General features: G+C 38.9%; 1 protein-coding gene across 7 annotated transcripts in view; it reads right to left on the bottom strand.

The window, feature by feature from the left end:
- Positions 1-6,454: 6,454 nt before the first annotated feature.
- Positions 6,455-27,466, bottom strand: part of MAST2 (microtubule associated serine/threonine kinase 2) — a 2,532,505-nt gene continuing 2,511,493 nt past the window's right edge. For all 7 annotated transcript variants that reach the window (XM_044085935.1, XM_044085937.1, XM_044085936.1 and 4 more), the window contains one exon: positions 6,455-16,098. In XM_044085935.1, the coding sequence (XP_043941870.1) occupies positions 13,979-16,098 (2,120 nt within the window). In that variant the 3' untranslated portion in view covers positions 6,455-13,978. The remainder of the gene's footprint in view (positions 16,099-27,466) is intronic.

Below are 27,466 nucleotides of genomic sequence, written 5' to 3'. Positions count from 1 at the left end.
AACATGCTGTGCAATTGTTGCATCTAAAGGTACCCTTTCTTTCCATATTCATAGACTTTCCAGTCATTTTAAGTGCAAAGGAGTCTTTTCAAGTTTTTCTTGTTCCTGTATCCACAGGATGGTTTATCACCTACTATGTCCTTCAATGCTGGATCTTGAGACAAAATTGGCCAGAACTGCCTTATCACATTCTGGACTTCAGTTGCATCCATACTATAGGTTAACATAACTCTCATATTATTGTGTCTTTCTTTATCCAATTCATCTCTCTTCTCTCCTTGATACATGCTCGCATCTTTCCCAATATAACCCCTTTTCTTAAGATTCTTTTTTAGAAATGTTACTTCCTCCTGTCTTACAGACTCTTGACTGCATCGTTTACCTATTCTATGAACTTCATTTCACATGATGTTCTTACTTACATGCCTAGGATGCATGCTGCTTTTTAGGAGATAGTGATTTCTCCAAGTACTTTTACGATGCAATGATGTATTCAATTCTTTATCTGCATTTAGATGAATATTGACATCTAGGAAGTTAATAGCCTCATGGGACCATCGAGCTGTAAATTTAAGAAAAGTAGTAGTTGTGTTGACATAACCAAAGAATGCTGCAAATTGTTCTTCATCTCCTTTCTACAAAATAAAAAGTTCATCCACAAATCGGACATAATAAAGTATGTTCTCAACCCATGGATTCTTACTGTTCAAGATATATTCTTGTTCCCAAGACACAAGAATATGACAGTTATGTTAACATACAGTATGGATGCAACTGAAGTCCAGAATGTGATAAGACATTTCTGGCTACTTTTGACTCAAGATCCAGCATTGAAGGACATAGTAGGTAATAAAGCATCCTTTGGATACAGGAACAAGAAAAACTTGAAAAGGCTCCTTTGCACTCTGGCAAATCTATGACTATGGAAAGAAAGGGTACCTTTAGATGCAACAATTGCACAGCATGTTTACATATTGATAGCAATAACAGTTTTGAACATCCGAGAACCAAAAGATGCTATATATTTAATGTAAAAGCCACCTGTAATGCACCTAATGTTGTATACTTAGATACCTGCAAATTATGCTCTGCATATTATGTAGTAAAAACAATCAGCCCTTTAAAAATTGTGTTCTCAACCATCTAAGGGATATACGCAATAAAGATCCGCACAATGCATTAGCTGTGCATATAAGTGAGTTTTGTAACCATGCTTTCTTTTTCAAAGTAATTGACCAGATTTTTACAAGTTTAAGAAAAGGGGACATTAAAAATGAAGCAGAAATAAGGGAGACCAAATGGATCATTAACTTGTGTGCAGATCAAGCACCTGGTTTAAACTGTATCATTCCATTAAAACCTGTATTAAAAGCCAGAAGACCCACAATTGGCTAAATATAAGGGCGTGTCACTTACAAAGTCCAACGATTGGATTAGGAACTTATGTTCAAGATAGACACTGACAGTGACTAAGTATACTGCCATTGGCATAATCTGGGGGCAGGTCGATTTTCTCAAAGACTATTGGAAGAGAATTTACAAATGAGCTTGTGCTTATTTGGAAACGGAAATCCGTTTAATCTTAAAACACTGCCCCAAAACATTGTCCCAAAACATTTACGATCTGAAGAAGATTCTAAAGCGCTTATCGTATGAGATTTTTTTGAGGACCTTTCACAAAATTTTATGCGTTTTTAAGACAACTTGTCAATAAATCTGTTTTAACTGCTATTTGTTTCTAGCCATGTTCGTGCAAGTGGCTACATTTTCTTTTATTGATGAAATGATGTACAACACCTCTCACTTGTCACTATAGAATGCAGTTTAATGCATGTCTGAACTCCTAAAAGAATGCTTGCACTGCTTGAATAAATCTGGCAGTGCTTTGTGATATGTACCCAAGACCTGCAGCTAAGTATCTGTGGTGTGTGCTATGTCCTACAATACGAAAGACTGCAAGAAGATATAATGGAAAAATACCATCTTGCCTGAGAGACCTTTAACAGCATTAGATGTGGAGTGAGATTCAAAGTCATTGGAGGAACCAGCTGCAGCTACGTCTAATGCAAGGGTCACGGCAGTACATTACATTATGGCACTGGGAAAGAGATGGCACCTGGTCTGCAACTATGGGCCATTATACAAATAGCACAGAATAAAACTGCTGCATGAAATACCATACCAAGGCAATGCATTACAGTGCAATGACTGGCCACATTGTGCATCAAATATTGCCTTACCCACATAGGCCAGAGGGGGGGTCAAAGTCACAGTCATTATAATTTGCAAAGGTGGGGTAGGGTGGCACAATGGTGTAAATCACAGCAATGCGATCATAAGCAAAGGACATGGAAGGTGGATATGGTTGACACTCAGATGGGTAGTGCATTAGCGAAGCCAAGTTATAAACTTTGAACATGTGACCTTGCAGTTTCAGGGTTAGATGAACCCTATGGTAGGGATTACATAGCACTTTGTGAGTGTGTGTGAGAACCATGTGGCATCTCGTTTTGGGTGCTAGTAGATGGATGGCATCCATAACTCAGATGATGGCCGCAGCTTGATGCAACCCTCCATCATCCAACAAGAGACAGGGATAAACAGACAAGACAGCCTGGTGTGGCATCCCAGGAGTGGATGCCTACGGAGCATCACTGACTCCATTCCTAGGATACCAGCAGTGTAGCCTAAGCGGTATCACTGACTCCATTCCTAGGATACCAGGACTACAGAGTTTCACTGATTCCATTCCTAGGATACCAGGAGTGAAGCCTAAGGAATATCATAGGCAACAAACATGATAATGGCCACACTTGTGTGTGTGGACATCTGTGGCCAGGAGTGACAGTGATAAGAACTGGAAAGGTATGAACTATCTGTGCATGTACAGCCTGTGTCAGTCTAACTTGCATACAGACCCTTACACAGCAAAGATCAGTACGGACTACAAAGGCTAAATGGAGAGCAGTTGCCACCTGGCACATGGACGCTGCTGAATGTCATCCCACAGTCCATGCATCTGTCACATGCCTCCATGCAGGTCACCATCTCTACCATGGTTTATGTAGTAGCTCTCTGGACATGAATCTTTGACCTGCACATCCACTAATAGATACCAAGCATGTTACCCAGGTAAGGGAAAGACCTGAAGTTAGGGCAGCAATACTCAACATGGCTGTCCCCTACTCGGTGCGCATAACCACCCCATTGGTAGTGTGGCTGACATATGACATCCATACTGGTGACTCCTGCAAAGCTTGTGTGGGGCTCAAACTGATAGTACAGCCAACACCATACACAGGTGATGCCAGAAGACCAACCTGCCACCCAGCTGAATGTGTACCTGTTATAAAGTTATGAACTTGTGTGGTGTTGCCTATCATGATATGAACCCATCCAGCTAGACATTTTCCCATCGTGCCCTTATGCTGTGTTACTTTGCCCACATCTACTAGCCTCTCTATCACTTGTCGCTGGCATCCACCATGTGTACTCAGTATAGTACACAAGTACATCATCAGACTTATGCCGACACCAATGTTCAATGTCCCTTCAATGAATTCCTGCTCCTGACTTACTCATTGCAATACAGATATCTGCAACATGGCAAACACAATTTTTATCAGACTAAAATGGGTCTCATAGTATGGCAGTTATGCTAATGATGGTACTTACAGCATTTGTATCTGAACTGCTCTGTCAATTATCTAACTATCGTTCAGTAATGGAGTGCACTATCACACCCAGACACTGCAAACATGCTCATCCCTTCCCATCTGTTGCCTAATAGGTTATGTGCACATTGCTTGTACACAGAGTCTGCAAAGCCTATATGCCTACTGCTATGTGGTAATGACAAATTTTCTAGCACATTCTTATTGTCAACTGATGCGCATCACATCATGTCCAAATGTTTATGGGGGCTGTCCTTTTGCTCCCTGTCAAGGCCAGTAAAGAGAGCATAGTCTCTTAAGGAGCTGACATCTGCAGAATTTCTGCCTGTTAAGACTGTGAGGGCAGGATTTATTGGCAATTACTACACAAGAACTATCAAAAGCAGCTGCTGGGCCACGATAAAAGCAGATGCCCCGCACCACTTTGCCATGGTGGTGAATGATGGTACAGGCACCACTTATTCTGGTCAGCAATGTAGTAAACCTGCAATGACACCAACCCAAGCTGCTTTGCCAGTGGGAGGCAGAGTTTAGGAAGTGTGTGGCAATCTTGTACTATAAGCACTATATATTTGTATAGTGCTTATTAGCACTATATATTTGTATAGTGCTTATAAGCACTATATTTGTATAGATATCTTTTTTGGCTACAGTCTGCTTCTTTTACAGCCTTACTTTAACAGGTTCTTTATTTACATGCCTTATTTTAACTAGTTCACAGTGTACTGAATCTGATTTACTTTTGCAGCAGCTGAGGGTGAGAGTTCGACAGGGTAGCTTTTTTCAGGAGAACTGCAAGACTCTTCTGTAGGAACAGTATGCATACTACGTCCATGACTGCACTGCACACCATCCATAACATACTTGTATACTAATGGGCTTTATTTTCTCTCTGTTATTTTGTCATTGAGGAGTGGGTATGGCCCTTAGGTCTGTGACAGATTAATGTGTCGAGAGCTGCTGTGCCAATTATCACTAGGTCTGCAGCTGTATAGGGAGATGGAGGTCATCCTGCTGCAGGTGATCTGGAGGCCTCACTGGTGGACTCCACTGTTACCTGCTGAGAGGAGCAGAGGTTCAAGAGTGTCCTAGAGGGGTCCCTGCAATGAGGCAGTTTCAGGTGCAGAGTTTGTTTGCATCAGAGGAGCTCTGGGACTTGGACTGCTGAATCAGTACTACAAAACACTTCCTGGCATGACTAATAAAGTTGTGAGACTGCCCAACCCCAACCATTGCTGCTATGAGGCACTTTCTTGTGTACGTCAGCAAGAACAACCTCATTCGTGCCACCTTACTATTCTAGTTGCACTGATTTCATGACTGATCATAGTGTGACTCCTTCACTGAAGTTCAGTAGTACAACTACTGTCACTAAAGCAGCTGCACTAATTTACTGCACAGCCCTTTTGTCAGAAGACCAGTGTTACGCAGCTCTTAATATATACCTAAGCAGCAACAGGCCAAATCAAGTGATGGAATCCTTGACATTTGATGCTGTGACATAGCAAAATGAATATTTCTGAATAAACCTTATCAAAAAAATGAATGTAAATCAAACTCAGTATACTGTTTTTTAAGGGGTTGACTCAGATGGAACTTAAATTTCGGTTCAAAACAAGAAGGATGATCTTCTCAAATGGCATTGCCAGGATTAACAATTCCTGGTTAAAATTTGATTTACAGATCAACAAGATGTGTTCTCTTTAAGTGTGCAGATCAGCATCATCACTGTTATGTGTAGTTTTAGCAGTTAAAATTTGAATTTAGGAAAATTTGAGGCTAAATGTTATTGATTTCATTGCTTGAGTATAATTTCATTTTTCTCTAATTGGTGAGAGAAAGTTTACATAAAGTTAATCTCAACATTTAATGTTATTTTACAGTTACTGGTAGTTTATCCCAATCTACACATCAATGTATGTTTTTATGCACTTACTGGTGAATCGAGTTTGTCTGACAACTTATTTTCTTGGTGTATTTCCTATAATTAATATCAAAACAGTTATACGTTTCTCAGCTGGTTTATCTATAGCAGGAAATTAACAAAAATACAATTAGTTATCTTATAATGAGATGGTAAATGCCTTATTACACAATGTCAAAGCAAAAAAATGTACTATAAGCTCTACATAAATGCATTTCAAATCTTCAGAACCTTTCAAAACGTGTTCCTCTTACTCTGCAGTCAGCTTAAAAAAAGCCTTAAAAACACTATCTTACTGGAACTGTTCCTTGTTCATGTTCTGTGTACCTATTTCTGATATTACCTTTTGTTGCACATATAATGCTTGCTTACTTGAAAATAGACATATCAATGTTTCCAAGTATAAAATGTTGTTGTCTTTCTGCTTTTCCCGGTTAGGGTTCGCCACAGCGGAACTCCGGTCCGGTAATGATTGGCAGTAGATTTTCACGAACGCCGAGGTGCCAGCTCGACGTTCAACCTTCAACTAAGGTACGCCCATTTAAGCATGTCTTTTGAATGCCCACCCAACCACGGGGAGGACATGCAGACTCCACACAGAAGGCACTCCCGCACTCCAGCCGAGAATCGAACGGGAGAACCTCTGTGTAAAATAAATTATGAAAATTAAAACAAAGCTATAATTAGTCCAGCTAAACTGTGACTGTACCTTTTCAGCAATGGAATGAGTATTGTTCTTTTACTATGTGCTGGACTATAATGGAGTCTGAAGTCTGAAATAAGCAATATAATATTTTTTAGATAGAAACCTTTGCAAGCTGGCAGTATCTGCAAAGAAAGAATTAAGCAAAGAAACAACTATTTTAGATTGTATTTAAGCAATACAGCCTTTACAAAACTGAATGCAGCATGGAATTTTGTGCAAACAAAACAGTAACTCTGCACGTATAAACATTCACTGCATTACAGCATAAAAGCAGGTGACTACACAAAATGCAAGCTGTTCTGAACATGACAAATTTAGAAAAAAAATGCAATGAATGCAAAACAATAAAGTGGGTTTGAGATTTGTAAAACAGTTTATAACAGAAAAAAAAAAACTTATATTACAAAAAGTATGAAGTTCTCTTCTGACATACATTTATCTGTATAAAACAAAAATTTGGTTCATACAGTGCACTGCATATACTATAAAATAATATTTATAATATCAGCTGACATAGTCTGATTACAAGACCATGCTATTTCCAGGGTATGCCAACAGTTTACAATGACATTCTGTTTTTCATGCCTGATTTAGATTTATTCACAATACAGAATCAAGGCTGATTGCATTATATGCTATTACTTTCAGTAAAGTAATATGCAAGTACCAATGAGAAGTTACTCAGAGAAGTTCCCCTGTAGTAATGGCTACATAACAGCACCTTCAAGAACAGTGTTGCAAGATATTACACACATGAGGAGCACCTACTTTACATTGTGAGCAGGCAGTCAACTTAAATCATGAATGAAAAAAAGATGTCAGCATATGACCCTAGCTTTTGTCATCTGCCCCTGAATAAATACCACACTGTAATCTGAAATTCTGCACATGGTTCATAAAGCACAAAAATGAGAAAAAAATATTTTCGACAAGGGACAGTGACATTTAGCTAATAGGTGTACTACACAATCTCTATGCATCGCTGAAAATGTAAATACAGTATAAAAAAACAGAAACAGGCAAGCATTAAGAACCCCCACCCCCACTCCCAAACACACACACTGGAACATTATGATTGACATAGAGTATAAAATACATTTAGAAACCTCTGTTAATACAACAGTGTAAACAAAGGAATTGAGCACTACTCAATACCACCAAACTTAAGTGGGGAAAAAAGCCTTAATCTCTTCTAACGTTTCAAGCAGCAGTATGTAATGGTAACTAAATTTTGAAATATCTCTTTCCAAGAACATCAATATACAGATTTACAACGTTTTGACTTCGTTCATTAGTTAAAACACAGAAACTTAGTAAGTCAGAAGACATTGTTGATGACAGTTGACAGAATTTAGCAGAATACTAGTGCTATTTGCAAGAAGCAGTGTCAGCCTAACATAGCTACAATCAGATTACAGCACATTCAGAAGGTAATTAAAACAGCACACACATTTTTCCAGAAGTGTAAACTTTTAAGTTGTATTTAAAAAGGCAGTTACAAAATAATATACACAATCTGATCTAAACATGACTAAGGACTGATGTACGCAGATTAGCAAGGTACTCACTATCGCTGTAAACTAACAGATACTGCTGCTGTAACAGTTATTTTAAAAGGATAAATTCTTAGCTAGTTTGTCTTAAAATGTTTGTTATGCTTATCCATCCCCCAGTGCTTTGCATTTTAGTGATTTTTAAATTCTAAAAAAGCATTTTGTGTCTGTTGTTCAAATATTCTCTTTAGTGAAAGTGGTACACTCGTCAGTAAGAAAATACATGGTAAAATATACATTTTCGAATAAGAGCAACCTTTCTCTTTCCATTTTATGCTGAAACGTAACTAAGGTTTTAATATGCATTTCACTAAAGAAATAACTTCTGCTGGAGAGGAATGAGTTGTATGTACAACAGTTAAAACAGGCACACACACATTTTTTGTGTTCCCTGTGCTTCGACATCTGAAATCATCTTTTGCTGGGCACTTAAATGTATACTTATACATGTATGCCTTTTTCCCCCCTGTGTATTATGTGATCCCCACCACATATATCCAGCTATCAGTAAGTGTAATGAGCATAAACTCTCACTCTTTCATGGGCATAAGGCTATTTTATTTATCTTTTTTTTTTTTGGACTGGTTTAGTCCCACTATGCCATTAGCTTATTTTCAGGAGACACTCAAGGTGGTATTCATGTTAACTACAAAAGTGTTGGCCAAGCCCCTGGGGAAGTTCTATGCCTTTCTTTTCTCCCCCCCCCCCCCCCACATGAGCCTATCTGATTTAATGGCTCCACTACTGGCTCCCATCAGCCCATTTGTTCTGGAAGAGGGGAATGGAATTCCTGGACTAGTTGAGAGACCTATGCCCTATTTGTTCCTATCTGGGAATCCAGATTCACCCTGCACTCCCTGGTGAAAGTCAGGCGGTAGGAAGCAGGTCAGCTTGCTTCTCCTGTTGGCGGAGATCTAACCCCTCTCCTGAACAGCACCCCCTCCTTCCTCCACAGCTCATCTGAGGTCTGCTATCATTCCCTCCCAGTGTTAATCATGCCTCTACATGCAGAGCTCCCACAGCCATCTGGTGCAAATGCACCATTACAGTATACAGTCAGCACACAAACTCCATTAGTAAACCCTTAATGCTCATGTTAGGCTTCACCCTTGTGGCAAGCCACAGCCATCTCTCCCCCCTCTAGCACTGTGAGCCAGCAACAGCCACATGATCCACTATTCAAACTCTGGCTGCCTGCACCATTGTCACAGCTTTGTCCGTCTATGCTCTCTTCTCCTACTCTTTACAGTATGTGCTGTGGAATCTTTTATATCCACCTGACTTTCTACCAACATTGGTTTAATGCCTCTGCCTGCTTTACATATTTGCTGCAATGTGTCCATGCATCCCTTTGTTTCTTTACAGAATAACCAGGAAGACGAATCTTCCACTGTGGCTAGACTACCTTTCACAGGACTGTAACATTTTGTTTAAGGCAGGCACCTAAGTTAAAGGGGCCATGACTGTGGCTGTCCATCATTTAGCCTGATGCTACATGTTCATCTGAGTTACATGATTATGCAGCAGGGTTAATTGGAGATGTAGTAGCCTCTGGAGTTTGGGAGTAGTAGTAATAAGTGCACCACTGTATCAGAAGAAACTGTTATAAAACATAAAACACACAAGGAAAAACTACTCTGTGCTGCAAACAGACTGCATTTTCATTACATGTATCTCACTGTAGAAAAGCCAAATGTACCTCATGTTACCTCCACAATGTGCAAGGTATCCATGAACCTGCAAGTAAACATTTTGTACTATGCTGTCTTACTACACCTATCAAGGAGAAAAGGCATTCATCCACATTTCAAAGAATTCTGGTAATTACTCACTCTTCCTCTGAAAAGTAACATGTTTTTGAAGTCAGCAAGAAATGTAATAAAAAGTCAAATGAAGCTTTTAGTATTAAAGGGCCAAATAAGAAATACTACTATTAAACCTTCTATGTATAAAGCTTATACTAAACAGACAACCATATTTGATATTTCAGGCCCAGGTAACTTAAATTTATTTTAACAACATGCTGTTATGACAGCAGAAATGAATGACTGAAAACTCATGCCTTTCAAACAAGACAATGATACCACTGTTGGAGCTGTACATGGCTTTGGACATGATAATAGGAGACATATCCTGCAGAAAAGTCTAGATTTCCACAAAGTCTAGTAGCATATTATGGCTCTAAGAGTGTCACTCATCCATGAAGGGTAGGAGACAATACAGACAACAAATATATTTTTTAATTCTTTCTAATTATCACAGTTATGAATACTGACTACTGTGGTTGCCAGGCAGCCTAGTTACATAAAAGAAATATGAAGGTTGTGTACTCAACAGCTTTACTATCCATGCCCATCCACTTTAACACTAGTACTATTCCATGTCCAAGTAGTACTAGTAACACAGGCAGCCATCTCCCTGCACCTTTAGACTCAACATCTTCATGATCCAGACTGAATCATGTAAGATTTGAAGTTTTATTGCCAGACATAATTTCTGCACTGTGTGACTAACTAAAGTACCTGTCATACTATGGAAGAGCAAGTCGAAAAAGCCCATGTTGATAAGCACTAGGTTTCTCTTTTCTGGTACCATCTTACTTTCTCAAATTAGAAACGTCACCACTATTTTCCTCTCAGGTTGGAGGACTTACCGTACTTTTACATTTTTCTATAGAAGGCATAAGAGTCACTCAATCCTGTAGAAAATTGCTCAGGTCTTTACCCTAGGTACTTGTTATTTTAAAGCCAGACATATCTCCATCTCCTACATACACAATTAATCTTTGCAAGTGCTTCACAGCAAACTCTACAAGTCACTGCTGACCTATCCTCAATACGTTAAAATCACTTGTGAATTTCTACTCTGCAATGGTGCATTAACATACCTTTTGTTACATGGGCAGGTGAGGTATTCTTTTATTTGGATTCTTAATGGGTCATGCAATCAGATGCCTATATGAGAGTGAAATACTAGAATTTTTCTGCATCTTAAAGCTCAGCTTAGCAGTTTTTAGGAGGTTGGTTTTCTTCATCTAGCCCTTTGCAATTAGTTTAAAAACCCAAACTGCACACCTCCCCCACAAAAGTACATAAAAACTCACTGCAATACTTGTATACAGCATCCTAGAAAAGAATATCAGTAGATTAAGAGAAATGACAAACACAAGGACTTCATCATCTCTAAAATCATACACCTTACACTCCTTCAGCAGCTACGGTTTGTTAAGCTGACAGGGATGTTGTCTGCAATGTGAAGACGTAGATGTGTCGCCCTAATACTTTGGAGGGAATAGTGATCAGTGTCGCCCTAATACTTTGGGGGGAATAGTGATCAAAGGAAGTCAACTGACTTGTTCTGGCAAAGGTACAAAATACACAACTAGATGGTGAAGGGGATTCACACCGGCAGTGCATTTCTGTACCATTTAGCACTGTAGTACACTATCTCCTAAGTGATCAGTAGAGACGATCGCCATACACACACACACACACACACACACACACACACACACACACACACACACACACACACACACACACACACACTACTCAGTCCTAAAATAACACACAGATCCCAATTCTCAGAAAGCTGTCAATAATAAATGTTGAATAAAATGCAAAAATAGTTATGTGAAATGCATACTTACAATGAAACAGAAGTCGTCATATGTCAATATATGATAAGTATTAATAAGGTGATAAATATTTTTTTGGGGGGCAAGCCCATCTGTACCACCAGTATGGATCTCTGTACTGCCACGTCTATACTACATTAGTTTTCCCAAGTGTAATATAGACAAAAGAACTTTTTTTTGAGACCTTGTATCAAGAGCATAGTAATCTGTCAACAGCAAATAAGGGAAACCAGGTTACAGGTGGTATTTTTTTATCTCACTTGCTACACAGTATAGGCAGTGTTTTTCCCACATTATTATACTATACACAATGAATGACATTACACATAGGAATTTATGTACATGGTTTGCAAAATTTGGTAAATGTATTAATTGCAGTGGGTACTAATCCTAGTCTCTGAAGGCTGGTATATACCTTTTACTGACATAAACAAATTAACTGTGAAATGTTCAGCTGTAACTCCAAAGCAGCAAATTAGTGTCAATGTACTGAACACATATCTTGATGTAACAGATCAATGTAACTGAGGTCATACGACATACCTACAACTTGGCTGCGGTATTTGTGTGAGAGTGACTTTTGTGCAAAACCTTACCGTATTGTGCAACCAATGGTTCAATACATTGTTTTTTTTTAATACTTTTCTCCACTGTAGTAAAAAAATCTGTTTTTATAGTTGTTCGAGTTACACTTCTTGGTGCTGAAAAATCAATGAAGCATGACTGTTTTTTAATGACTGGACAGAACAAGTAGACCATCAAACTCATGAATAAACATTAAAACATCTACTTATGTAGTTCTTAGTAAAGTAATTTGCAGGATGAAACCCACTTAGATGATCTTATGTGTGCATTAAACAGAAGTCGTGTAGTTCTTTAATGAAAATTTTTTAAAAAGGTATGTACTTCAACAAATATGTGTGAATATTGTCTCCAAGAAACTAAGATACAGGGCACATTTCTGAAGTTTTGTACCAGGATCAAACAAACAGGAAATGACTCAAGGCAGTTCTTTAAAAGCAAGCGTTCAAAATGATGGAAGGCACACCAGGTAGCTGAAATATTACCAGCCGCTTTACTAAGTCACACAGTTGTAAAAAAAAAAAAAAAAACGGTTTTAGTGACTACTTGCTACAATACAGTCTACACCTGGCCCTGAAGAAGCCATCTGTAATCATCCCAGAATAGAACAAAAGTATTCTGTAATGGGATGGATGACATCTGAGAAGCTGGACTACAGTAACATTTTATCTGCAGATTCTGAAAGGAAGTGAGGTAGATGTGGCACTGGGGGCCCACAAGGATGAGCATCTTAAAGTATGGGACAGTGGGATACATAAAGGGCAAAAAATACAAGCAGGGCTCAGAGGTTACAGAACCTGGGCTGTCTTATCTCAGGAAAAGCCACAAAAGGTTTGACAAGTTCAGACTTTCAGTGTTACGAGAGGACTCATTCTCCAGAAATCCAAACAGACTACTGCATGAGTAGAAGGAAGTGGCAAACTCAAGTACCTGATTGTTGGAGTGTACATAACATACCTGTGGGCTGGATTCTGTTCAAGGATGAAGATGAGAGGGGGGGGGGTTCTAATTTTAAAATGCCTTTTAAAAAAATAGTACTATGCAAAAGTTTTGTGCTACATGATAGCTGTTAGTTGTGGAGCCTGTCAGTGACTTCTTACATCCTTACAAAATGAGTTTTATTAATCACTGAAAACAAAATGCTACTGCAAAGTATATTGCAGGTCGCTGAATGTCATTAAATTAACACCCACATTTAACTTCCATTCTGCCTGTCTATTCCAGAGGTAAAGTTTATGTTGCATATGTGAGCCTGACTCCGTGAATGTTAAATTAAGATTTCATCATTTTCAGACTTGAACAAACCCTACAGCTGATTCTACGGCTTGGTCCCTCACTTATGCATGCAACATTAAACACTAATAGCAAGCTCTTTATTAAAGAAGAACTGGAACGCGTTTCATTGAGAGCATTAACACTTACAATCCAAAGAAATCTAGGAAGTATCATTTTGTCTTTCTGTAAGAAGTCAGTGCCTTACTCATCTCACTGGTTTTCACCAGCTAGCTTACTAGTACCAACAGTTCAACTACTGGTATGGTTTACCACACATGAGAGAACATAAACAAAAGGAAACACCTGAAAGCATTTATGAAAGAAACAGTGGCTTAAAATGTTCCCAGTAAGAGTATGCAATTAAATCTCAAGAGGAAACAATAAAAATATTCCAGCCCAGTTATAAAGATACCCTATTGAAAATTTCAAAGAAAGAAATATTGACCAATGTTTACAAGTATAATGAAGGACCATGTTGTGAAGCTCAAACTCATAGTAACACAAAGGGGAAGAAAGATGATAAATCTTATGAACATAAGCATATTTCAGTATTAGTGTATATGAGAATTCTGAGCATGCGTTTTTTTGACTACAAAAAAAGTCCCTTCTAGTCGTGTCCTAATGCTGCTATGTTTTCTTAGCAGCACTGTCACACACCTCTGCTGCATGAAAACCCTGTCCTTTCTTTTGGCCAGTTGTCTCTCTTTCTCCACATGTCATGTCCTTCTGCTGACTATGACCACATTCTGATACTTTGGTCTGTTTTATAGTGCAGTGTGATGTTTCTATTGGTGGAGATGACTGGGCATTTCTGAAGGTATCTCTCACCTTGAAGGACCAAAGATCTGGCTCACTTCTTGCTGGTGGCAGGTGACTGACCTCCCAAGAACTTGTTGGTTTCAATGGGTCACTAGAAGATCCATAAGTGTGTGTAAATGTAGCTGCTTTATGAAGGTCCTGGATAGCCTGATCTGCTCTGAATGCTGTTTTATCTTTCAGGATATCTTGCTTTTGTTTCTTTACAAGTTGACCCTTTGTGCTGATAAACTCCTCTGTGTGATGCTCTTTTCCCTTTTCTGAAGTCTCCTTAGATAGAGGGACACTCAGTTTTACTGGCCCAAGCACGCTTTTGGCTACTGCAGCTAGCTGAGATACTAAAAGAGTTTTATGAACATTGTTTGAAGCAGACGATAAACTACCGGGAGATGAGGTTTTACTTTCTATTTCTCGTTTGCTCTTCAAGGCATCTTTTGCATCCTGGGGAGTTTTCTTCCTCGAAGTGGATTCGAGGGGTGATTCTTGCTGGCATATATTGGTCTTGAAAGGTAATTCAGTGCTCCTACATGGTTCTTTAAAGTTAAGTTTATTTTGCGCTTTATGTTCTGTAAACATATGCTCACTAACCCTATTTACTCGTTCTCCTTTCTGTGGGGAGGAGCAGAAAGGCAGCATTGATAGTGCATTGGCAGTGCCACCTGAAGAAAGTGCAGAAGAGTGCAGAACAAAGTCTGTCTGTTGAGTGTAATTTGCTGATTTCTTACCATCACTTTGACTGATAGGGAGAGTGTTCATCTCAACACCTGGAGAGACCCTGTTGACCGGTGATTTAATGTCTCTACCTATTTCCTGATGTTTCTGAAGACTGAAGTCTGCAATAGTGCCAGATTTTTCTGGAATATCATGAGGCACAGGAGATACTTTTTCTTTCTTCTCTGTGAAGTCTTGACTCTCTGCTGGTTTGCTAGCATCATCTCGGGCAAGATTTTGTAAATTAGCTGACATAGCCAGAGGTGGATTCAGCAGACAAGGAGCTTCTGGCATGTCTAACACTTTTTTATCAGTTTTATCCTGTCTTTCTAGAGTGGTAACAGGCATCTGGGTTGTGGTTTGGGAGGCACTTCCTGTATTTCTGCACACTACTGCAGCCCCAAATGCATCATTTTCTATTGAATCTTTGCATTCAGACCTAGAAGAAATGTGATGATCATCAGTACAGGAACCAGCAACATGCTGTTCTGTAAAAGAGGAGCTATCCAACCTTCTCCCATCCTGGCTGTCTTCTGATCCTTCATCAGTTTCATCTTCTGATGAATCTACCTCACGGATTGCCTCCTGCTTTTGCAGCGATTCCCTTCTTTCTACTCTGTCGTGTCTAACTGAACCCAGTTTTCTAGATGAAGGCTTCTGTAGAGTTCCTTTTTCTGCTAACCCCACTTTCCCTCCACTAGCTTCACTTCCAGATTCATGTAAACTCTGTAAACTAGGATCCCTCTGTAACAACTCTTTTTTAAAGTCAGAGTGGGGGATTTCAAGGCTATGCTTGCGTGAAGAGGCAAGTTTCTTTTCTGAAGAAAGAGTTGCAGCCAGCTTCTCAGCGGACTGCACTCTTTTTAGCAGTGGGGATCTTGGAGGTTCAGCACTTTTGGGCCTAGAAATCTGTCTCATGAGAGGAGGAGAAGAGTGCAGCTTAACTGGAAATGAATGTGCAGTGCTGGAACTTGCAGCAGAATGTCCTTGGAGAGGAGACGGTGACCGTTGAGGGGATGTGGACTGTGGTGTTGGTGATGGAGTGCGTGCCAATGGTGAAAGAGGAATATTGCCTGCTGATCTGCGTCTGGGAGACCTGTACTGTCGTTGAAGCTTTGGTGCTAGCCCATGCAATGAACTTGGTCTGATGTGGGCAGACGTGGCTGGAGAGTTAGGAACACTGGAACTTGGAGAGCTACTCTGTGAAGAATTTCCTCCAGCTGAAAAAAAGAGAAAATAAAAATTATGAATAAAAATGTTAAATACAGTTATTTAAAAGTATGGATTAGACTCCCACTCTCAATACATCCCACGTCTCCAAATGGATCTTTTGGTATACAGCAAAAAGCAGCACAGCACATTCCTTAAGACCCAGAAGGCATGCACAGAGCTACTTTTACAATGCATGCAACTCTCTGATCAGCCGACAGAATTCTTGACAGTGTCAGTTTGCTGGGACCTCAAACTCATGGCAGAACTTTTCATTTCAGCTAACAAAAAAAAGACAGTTTTCTACAATGCAATTCGTTATAACAACTTTTACATAATTAAAACAACTTTCCCTAATAAATCTATAATACTTTAACATCCTGCTCAGGAACAAATTATCATGAGCATAACAGTCTGACTTTAACAGCGTGTTTATTCATTACAGGACTGTTCTACTATGAAATGTCAAATTTCTGAAAGTCAGCATTTAAAAGAAAGAAAAATGCCTGAAAACCAAAAGGGGGAAAACTTTTTTCTATTTTTTTTTATTTTTGCAGGGAGGCTTGCCCCATGCACCCCAGATGTGAGGGCAAGCCCCCCGAATGTACATAGCTGTACAAACTTGAATAAGGGAGAAATCCCCGTAAAAAGTGAATCACTGACAGTCATTCACAGTGATGGTAAGTAAATGCAGTTCAGAGCAGAAGCATAGCTGGCTTCTGCAGTGCTTGGGAATGATGTCTATATTGCCTGCCCGCCTCTCCAGCTGTTTCTTCTGAGAAGCAAAAAAGGTCTGCTCCTTTTACTTCAGGGAAAAATTCTGTAGCAAGCAGTTGCTATAGTTTACACCCACCCAGCATGAACTCCTGCAGCACTCAGGTTTTAGCACAAAAAAAAAAAAAAAAAAAAGTAAGGAGTTGTTATAGTTTATACCACACATGGAGTGCTACAGTGTTCAGAGTTTAAAAAAAGAGAGAGAAACAAATCTTTCTTTTTTTTCTTTTAAAATGTAGCAAACTGCTTGCTACATTTACAGCAAAAAGTTGCTACAGTTTATCCCCCCACATAGAGTGCTACCGCACTCTTTTTTAGCTATAAACAATGAGAGAGAAAAATCTTACTGTCTTTTAAATTGCAGCAAGCAGTTGCTACTGTTTAGACCACACAGGGAGCGCAACATCACTCAGGATTGGTAACAAATGTAATATAGGCTTTTAAAAAAACAGTCTGAACTAAAAGCAATCAGGATAGAATGGCCAAATGCTCCTGCTAACTCTTTGAACTTGGGGCAGTTTCTCACTTCACGCCTCCTTAGCTATGCTACTTATACAGAGACAACTATAGCCTGGCCACAAAAAGAAAGATCTCACTATCGTCTCATTTAAAATGTCTCTGAATTGCACATTAGTTTGAAAGACTAGACAGTATTAGTGCTCTTCCTAGTGGCACATGCATCTCACTGGTAAAGATACATCCTACACTCTCACACATTCAGACACCTATGCACACGGGGGCGCGCGCACACACACACACACACACACACACACACACACACACACACACACACACACACACACACACACACAAAACAAACAAGCCCATCATCACTCAAGGTCTTGGAAACACTTGCTGATTCACCCACAAGCATGCTGTAACACACAAATATTCATGCCCCTACAACACACACCCCCCTCTACCCCCATGTCTTCTCTGAACTTGCTTGCACCGTGAGTACTCCCATAGAAATGAATGGATAACTGCTCTGTTTTTACAGTAGTCACTTAATCCTCCACTGAACTTTTATGTGGCTTAGCAATTCACACTTAGCCGCATAAATTAGCAGCTTCTGACATACCCAGGGAAGAGAATATGGCTAATTAGCATAAGCTGCTCCCCTGGACTGCTGCATTATCATACAGCTCTGCCTATGAGACCATCCTCAATGCTGAGAAACCTGCAAGTGGAAAACCTCAGTGGTAGGGCAGTCCAGAAATCAGAAAGGCTTACTGTGAGGGGAAAACAGCCACATTAAGGCTTCCCCTTTCTAGTAAGCCTTTACGAATCCCAGCCTGTGTGTTCTGCTTATGTAACATGCAGATGTATGTGCCTATTTCTTTACACTGCCGACATCAAATACATCAAAAAAGTTAATCGGCCATCACAAACATTTAACCCTAAACGTGAACAGTACCTTTTCATTCCTTATACCTCCTTACTCTACCTACTTCACTTACTTCTTACTTTTATCAAATTCTCTTCCCTAACTTTTTCTCTAAATAAACCATAAGCCTGTTTTTCCCTCACTTCATATTTCAATTCCTATATGTAATCAACTAACTTACCTATAATTTATCTACAAATTGCCTATAATTTCTTTAAATATTAAATGATTATCATATAACTTGTATCGATTCTTAACCAATGTTTTAATATTATGTCTAACTTGTTATAATTACTTAAACTGCAGATGTTTTTGTTTTATTTTTGAAGATTTTAAAATTGTTTTTAAAATGTTTTGCAATAGTTTGGAGCATTTCTCCTGAGGCTTCCTCTGAAAATGGATTCTACCCATTCAGACTTTCCCGGTAATCAAATGTCAATAAATAAAACAAAAAATCTTTCACTGAACTAAAGTGATCACAAATATAATAAACAGCTTAAATCTGTGATCAACTAAACAAAAGAAAAACATTATTTTTACTTGGGGGACTTCGCACCCCACACCCCCAGAAATTAAATATACTAACTCCACAGCTGTACGATCACAGAGGAATAGGTAAGTTCCTTGAGTGTATTATAGTTTGACTGTAATATAATGTGACCACTTGCAGAAACAATGAAAATTTTCCAAAAGAGCGGCATGCAATAAATGCATGCCATGACAAAATCTGTGGCAACCATGTTATATAATAAATGTGTGTGTGTGTGTGTGTGTGTGTGTGTGTGTGTGTGTGTGTGTGTGTGTGTGTGTGTGTGTGTGTGTGTGTGTGTGTGTGTAAATATATCTATATCCCTAGCCGAACCTCCCTACCGCTCTAGACCAGTGTTAACATAGGTCCAGAAGGAGGGTCAGTTCGGGAAGTTGGTAAAGCCAATATTCAACATTCCAACTGTCAACATGTGGGATTTGCACAGCTCGACTCGACATTTGGAGTGGCAAGTTTTTCATGGTAAACCAGATTTTTATATATATATATATATATATATATATATATATATATATAGATAGATATAGATATAAAATTGCAGTGCTCCAATTGGGTCAGACATGCTTGAAAACACGGGTAGTACAAAAATATCTATAAGCTGCACCACTGTACCAAACATACATTTTTATCAAGAACCCTTTATTAGCATCCATTGATATTATACATATAGTTTTATCAGTATCCATTGATAAAATATATCTATTTATCGCCCACAGACTGCAGATAATTTTAGGCATCATCACCCTGGGCCCCCAAAAGAGGCAGAATAAAATTTCATATCTAGCACAAAGTATGAACAAGTTAAAATGTCCACAGCCTAAATATCTACAGCTTAATTATGTCAACCTAACAAAACAGGCCAGGTCTATTTACCCATAGGCTTTAACAAGAAACAATTCAGTATACAAAAATATATACATACATACATATAACCCAACCATACAACAACCCAAACCACTAAATCTAACCACAAAACAAAAATGTAAACAAATACAAAAAACACATAAAAATTGGTCAGCCTCACCCATTCACTAAAACAGAAAAATGTATGTTAATGAAACTTACAAGATCTCACAAGATACTATACCAACTGATGCAGTATAATCCACATCAATAAAACACAAAACAAATAAATGGTTCACTAGAAAACCTAGAACAAAATGAAAAGCTAAAACAATGGCTAACAAATTCAGCCAATCAGAATGAAAGAAAGTTGACTTAAAATACATCCAAAATCAAATAAGATACTATTACAAAACACAAAAGTACAATATTACAGTAGCAAAATACCAACAAATATTAAAAGTAATGCTAAATATTCAGAAAACGTATCACAAAAAAACATCTTCTTATGCACTTAACACTAAGGCCTTATGACATTACATTCTTCCTATTTAGGAATATATGCACACTCACACTATAACCTACTATCACTGCATATTCAGACTGTTACAGCTGTATACCTACACCAAATCTGTTGAAAAAATGATAATGCAAACAAATATAAATATTTAAACATTTAAAAATGGATACATTGAACATATGGGAATATAACTAATGAAAAATCTGGTCCTGTGTGGTGTAAGAACTCAGTTTATGACCTATGGCTGCACCACATATAACTAAACTCCCTTTCAAATCGTACGTTATTACACATGCAGACCCATAAAAATTCCATAATTATCACCACCCTATGCATGCCATCAAACAGTATCAAACAGACTGAGGAAATTTGGTCAAGGCATTAGGGAACCTTCCCTACTATTTTTGATAGGTGTTGTGGGATGATCTGCATCCACCTGAGCTACCAGTAACTCAGACAGATGGGGCCTTGGTTTAACATCTCATCTGAAGGACGACACACTAAGATTTGCATCACACAGAGTCAGGAATCCATTGACCTGGTGTGGAAATAGAAGCCACAGCCTTCTGAACTAAAGGCAAGTGTGGTACTGGCTGTGCCTCTGACACTGACTAGAAAACTAAACTAGTCAACATTGCATAGTAATACGAAGAACAGTTTTTCTAAATTATGAACCATAAATCTGCCACACAAGTGGGTCCAAATGGAGGTATGGTTATTTTTTCCAGCAAAAAGTTAAGGTCCCAAGAAAGGGCCACCTTCTTTCTAGGTAGCCTCATATGTAAAACCCTTTTCAAGAACTATTAATGAGAAACAAGAATGAATTCTGACAGTCTGTAGACCACAATTCAGATCAGTGGCATAATTTTTTAAAAGTGTCAGCCATTTTACCCGTGTAGAGTCCTGTCTGAGTAGTGGAACATTTTATTTTTTTCTTATGTCAGTTATCACCTCAGTAACTGTATGCGATAATAAACACTACATGATTAACTGATTTCAGTAAGCTACTTTATTCAATTCTTCTGCAGACTTTAGTAATACCACTTTTTAGTTTAGTTGTTGCTGGACTATGTGCCCTGTTACTTAAATTAGTGATCCTAAAATTCACATGTAAAATAAACAGTTGTTTCCCCTGTGGGCCATTTTAAGCCTAGACAATTTTCCTCCCAAATATGAGAATCAAACCCTGCACCTTGTGACTGTGAGGCAAACATCTTAACCATTATACCAACCACAAGCCTAGCAATCCTAGCAGCATATATGTACTAAGACAATCTGCAAGGTGAACTAATCACACTTTTCCACTTGACCTGTTTTGTAAACACAAATGTGGCTGTGCCACATATACCCATAGCTGCTTTACTGGTGGCTTAATTTTCTGTTTGTAATTTAGCCACACCAGGTAATAAAACTTTTGTGATTGCCATAATGATAGATCTGCAGGGGTGGGGCCATCTACTGTAACCTCTAGGACTAAGTCCACAGGCATTAGCATACATCTCAACCTGGAATCATAAAAATCTGGATAAAGGTCCATAAAAAATAGGTACAACTGACCAAAAATCTGTATGTTGATAACATAAAATTTGCAAACATAATCATATAACCCCATCCAATCCAATGGAATTGTGGGATACCAACTTTTACATGTAAACTGAAAAACAAAATATGAAACACTATACAATAGTGTTTTATTTATATTAATATTTGAACTTGTATGATCAAACTTTGAACTTGTTCAAAACTAAAATACAATTTTCTTTTATAAAAATAAACTGCTTCTACACCAATATTAACACAAAAAGTCATTTTGAAAGCTAACATTACATTGCAGTTTCTTATTCATTATGCTATGCTATGCTATTAATCTCCACCCCATGACAGTCTGTGAGATACGTCAGATACATAAAAAATATGCATTGCATCAAAAGTGACTAATGGGTAAACTGAAATTAAAATCAGCAAAAGGCATAGATACAGCTCCATAGAATTAGTTATTTAGTTATATGACTGCAGATATTATGGCATCAGAACTATAGGAAAGCAGCAAAGGTTTTTCCAATGCATTAAAAGTCAAATATTGTTAATTTGCTATGCAAACACAACACATAACATAGTCTCATAAAACCAGCTATATGCACTTACAGTCAGAGTATATTTATAATCTCCTGGGTCTGTTGGATTCTATGACCATCTGGTATACAAATTGATAAGTATACTTTTCTGCAGTTATTTTGCACTGTACAGCATTTATATATTTGCTTTGTTGTTTGTGTCTGCACTGTTTGTTTTTCTTGACCTCCCTACCAAGTGTTGTACTCAGACTTGGTGGCTTTGGAATTGCCCACCCCTGCTGTTAATTTGATTTTGGTCACACCTCCCAGTCCCATCTCATTTGATCACTTATCTGAGTGCAGTAAGATCATTTGGGTAGGCCTACCCCCTTGCTTCTTTGACTTTGGACATTCCTTCCCCACCCTATCTCATCAGCCCAGTGAACTGAGTACAGAGAGAGCATCTGGGAAGACCTACACCCCTTAGTTCCTTAATCTTGTACTATCTTCTGTTTCCTCCCTCTCCACTTAAAACAACAAAACAAAAACAAAAAAAAATAAGTGTTCAAGTGCTTTTAGTTTGCTGCATTTATTACTGCTTGTTAGTAGCCTGATTAAATTTATCTGTTATTCTAGCTGTGACGCCCATGCACTGGCCCAGTAATCAAGGAGCCTCAATCCTCACCACTAGCACCAGCGAGGGGCGCCCACATTGGGAGGATAACAAGTACACACACAGAAAAGTACAATTTCTCTTAAGAGCACACAGAGATCACAGTCAGTCTGGGGCTGGTTTCTCCCTTTCTCTCCAGATCCCCAATAAGACTCCCCACTGGCACAGCTATAGGGTTCAGATCCCAGCTGAGTAGTCAAGCCAAAACCTCCAGTATCCCCTCTGTCCAACCAGTGCTTCATGTCCCTGCCCAAGTAGCTGACACACACACACTTTGAGATTTGATTTATATATAAACATACAGACACTCCTGGAGAAGGCTGGCACAGGTTCACTAGCTATGCCCCCTTCTGCCCAGGCTATAAGGTAGTAATCCACTGCCACCAACTACTCTTATCAACTACTATAAAGGCCCTTACCAAAGGGTGTCCAATTCTACAGTGCAATGTTATGATTATCCAATTGGTAAGTGTGACTAAGACTTGAAGGCTATTTAGGAGTGGCCTATACAGTGTCACCAAATACATGCAAGTACTCTTAAGAGCTTAAATATCTCTACACACAAACCTTTAATAATAAATAATAAACACACAAGACACTACTCGTCAATTCAACACATGATAATAGAGAGTTCAGACATCACAGGAAAATACTTTAAAACAATATTGTAGGACAGTGTGACATAAATATAGAAAACAGCGAGACTAATCTGGCTATATTTCTATCCATCTCTAAGAGAAATTCTAAGATCTAAATAACTTTACTTACAGAGCAAGCCACAGTGCTGGTGAGTTGTTAACAGGTCTGAAGACAAATACAAAATGCTATCCTTACTTTCTGAGATAAACCTTAAATTTCAGATTACATCGTTCTTGTTACATCTGCTTAAGTCTCCCAGGCTCACAGAATTTAAAAGTTAACATTTATCTTTGATCTGCACCTGCTAGGAAGCTACAGCAATAAAAGACACTTTACATATGAAACCTAGTAATTTATCTACGTCTTAAGACAACAGAAAGAATTTCTAGCTGCAGAAATCCTGTCTCTGAGCTTGATATCAAACACAGTTGTAAAATCCTTTACTTATCTGTTTTCTTCCAGCAGGGTGCACTGTGGTCACATTTTTGAAGCTCAGAACATAACACAGTTTTCTTGCATCTGTGAAACAAGCCTGTGGATCATATTAATATTTATAATGACATAGAATTATTTATAAAATTCTATCTGGCTGGGCTGGCAGTCCCTCAGTTTTTCACACTAGCATCTTAGTTTTCGAATTAGCACTTGTGCTTCAGGCCAGTTACTTTACATTTAAAAAGGTTCTTGTGGTCTACACTCTTGTGGACAAACCCTTATCAAAACTCTCTCTCCATAAGTCCACCCAAGCATTCAGAACACTATGTCTGGACAATTCTCATCAGTTTCTCCTGCCAGCCTAGTTGACATGGGCATGCTGAGACAGTGTATTTATTTTATTTATTTATTTATTTATTGCAGTTGATTTGCCAGGATGGTCCATGGGGCCAATAAGAACCCCTTTTCAATGAGAACCCCTTTTCAATGGAGTCCTGGGGAGAAAAGCTCCATTAAAGACAATACTATTATCAAAGTTATAGGTTACATAGTGATGCAGAAGTACAGATTAAATCATAGCATTTAAAGATACAGTTCATGAAATTTCACATTAAATGTTATAAATATAAGTAAATATTTACAAATATACATGTTCCTACTTTAGAAATATGACAGCAGGGTAATGAGTACATGGGATGCTAGACTGTGCAAGAAGGGAAGAGAGACAGGGGAGAAATTAACCTAGAGAGGAGGAGCTGGGAGAAAAAAGAAAGAAGTAAGGAGGAGGAGGTGGATGCAAGAGGAGAATAGGGAGGGAAGAGTAGGCAAAAAAGTTATGTGGGGTGGGAGCACGAGCATTCCCAGAGGGATATTAGATGTGAGTGAAGTAAGGTTTTGAAGGTAGAGTGGCTAGCAGTGGTACAGATGGATGGTGGTAGGGAGTTCCACTGGCTTGCTAAGACAAAGAATAGGAGATTTTTGCCTGGAGGACAGGCAGGTTTAAATTCAATCAGATTCGGATTATTAGATCTTAACTGTCTGTCTGGAAGGTGCATTTTAAAGGTAGAAGAAATGGAGGGGCAGAGGGAGGGACTGAAGATGAGTTTGTGGGCATGAATGAGTTGAATGTAGGTGAGATGATTTGGTAGCTCTAACCAGTTTAGTTTATGAAGGGCAACAGAGTGATGGGCAGATGATTTGTGATTTGAGGCAAACTTGGCAATTTTATTATAACAGGAAGAGAATTTTGTCTTAAGAGAGGATTGTAGGTTAGTAAGGAGTGGGGCACTATATAGGAGGGACGGGATGAGGTATGTGGTAGAAAGAGTGAACTTGGTAGAGGGAGTGACGTAGCGAGTTTAGCGGTAGAGGATACCATGTTTCTGGTGTTTTTTTTTTTTTTTATATTTATTTGTAGGTGGGTGTTGAACCTAAGCTGGTCATCAATGAGGACACCTAACAGTTTAGCCTCAGGTACTAATTCAAGGGAAGTATTGTTCAGGCTAGTGATGGAGAATGAGTTTTTGTCTATGGTGGATGTTTTAGAAGGGGTAAATATCATAAGTTTAGTTTTAGAAGCATTGAGTGCTAGGTGGTTATCTAACATCCACTGTTCAGTGATAGAGAAAGTGTGTTGGGTTAGTTTTATGAGGGTGGGGATAGAGGTGGCAGAACAGATGATAATGGACTCATCTGTGTATTGGATGAGTTTTGCATGACGGATTGAACAATGGAAATCATTAATGAAAACATTGAATAGAAGTGCTAAGGAATGAGGAGGTAGCTTTTTTCCATTTCACTGCTTGTTGCCTATTAGAGAGGTAACTGGTAAACCAGTTAAGAGAAGACAGGGATAGATTTAGACTAGAGAGTTTAGTTAGGAGAAGGTTATGAGAGACGGTATCGAAGGCCTTTGAGAGGTCTAGGAGGAGGGTAGATATGAAGCAGCCAGTGTTGCGGGCTTTGTTAACAGCTTTGATGAAGGAGTCTGAATCCATGATGTGTGGGGGTTAGTAGGTGATCGTCTATAAGATAGGGTAGAAGTTGTAGGTGAGTACATTTTTCAAGAATTTTAGAGAAAGGGGATAGGATGGCGATGGGTTGAAAGTTTGGAATATTGTTATTGTTGCCTCCTTTGTGAAGGGGAATAATAAAGGCCTTTTTCCAAAGCTGGGGTATGTAGCATTCTTGGACTGAGAGATTTATTAGGTCACAGATGGGGAGGGTGATGGCTTCGGCAGCTATGTTTAGAAAGTAGGAGGTTATGTTATCAGGGGTGTTAGAGCAAGGTTTTAATTTCTGGAGAAGTTTTTTATAGTAGACATGGGAATAGATTTTATAGAGAAAGGAGGAAATTGGGAGGTGGTGGTGTTAGGGGAGGAGGAGGTAGAGGAGGTGAAGTAGAGGATGTAGAGTTGTTAGTGAAGGATGAGGTTAGTTTGGCAAATGAGTCGATGAAGAAAGAATTAAATTGGGTGGCCAAATCCATATCTGAGGCATCTGGATCAGGGCAAGGGTTTTCTTTTTAACGGGGCTGAGGAGGGAGGTGATATCATTCCAGAATTGTTTAGGATTTGTCTTGTGGCTATTTTGGAGTAAGGAGAAATAAGCTTTATGGTCTGCTATAATAAGCGTTTTGACTTTGTTGCGAAGTGTTTTATATTCATTAAGGATGATGGAAGTTTTGCAGTGTAGTAACGGACAGCCCTCTTCTCCTAGCACATAATTCTTCTACTTGCAAGAAATGCATGTACATCAATAACCTGGAGTCCATGCTCTCTCGTGCCACAGTCAGTACTCCTGACAAAGAGGAGTTTGCCAGCACAAACACCACACCACACACATCACATAGCCAAGCACAACACACACACACACACACACACACACACACACACACACACACACACACACACACACACACACACACACACCTTTGCAGTGGTCCTCAATAAAAACTTACCTAAACAGCACAGATCTCCAAAACACACTCACAAACACTCTACATACAACACCAAACACATCATGCACAGCAAACACACCAGTGTCTCACAAACACAGCCCATAAGGCAAAACAATAAACCATCACAGCCCAAAAAAAACATAACAATAAACCAAACATACTAGTCACTGGTGACTCAATTGTGAGACACACCGATGTCCCCCTCATCAGGCATGACAAGGAGAAAGGTCACAGTCAGTTGTCTAACTGTGCCAGAATCCGCCACATTACGCACGCACTTAAGTCTCTCCACAAGAACAAGTACAACTCTGTCATTGTCTCCACAAGAACAAGTACAACTCTGTCATTGTCCATGTTGGTGTGAATGACTTGAGATGTACCTCGCTGGACTATATGAGACATGACTGAGCTCTCAGAATATGTGTCCCAAGCAGGTATGACCTTAGCCCTAAGAAGCATCCTACCTTCACCAAGAATGATACCATAATACCAACAAAAATAAGTGACTTCAACAATTGGCTTAGTTTCTAGTGTCATCCCAAGGGGAT

Source organism: Protopterus annectens, chromosome 10.part0, assembly GCF_019279795.1.
Source record: "Protopterus annectens isolate FY-2018-M chromosome 10.part0, PAN1.0, whole genome shotgun sequence".
Taxonomy (NCBI): domain Eukaryota; kingdom Metazoa; phylum Chordata; order Ceratodontiformes; family Protopteridae; genus Protopterus; species Protopterus annectens.
Note: the sequence above shows the minus strand (reverse complement) of the source record. Positions and strands in the feature narration are given on the sequence as shown.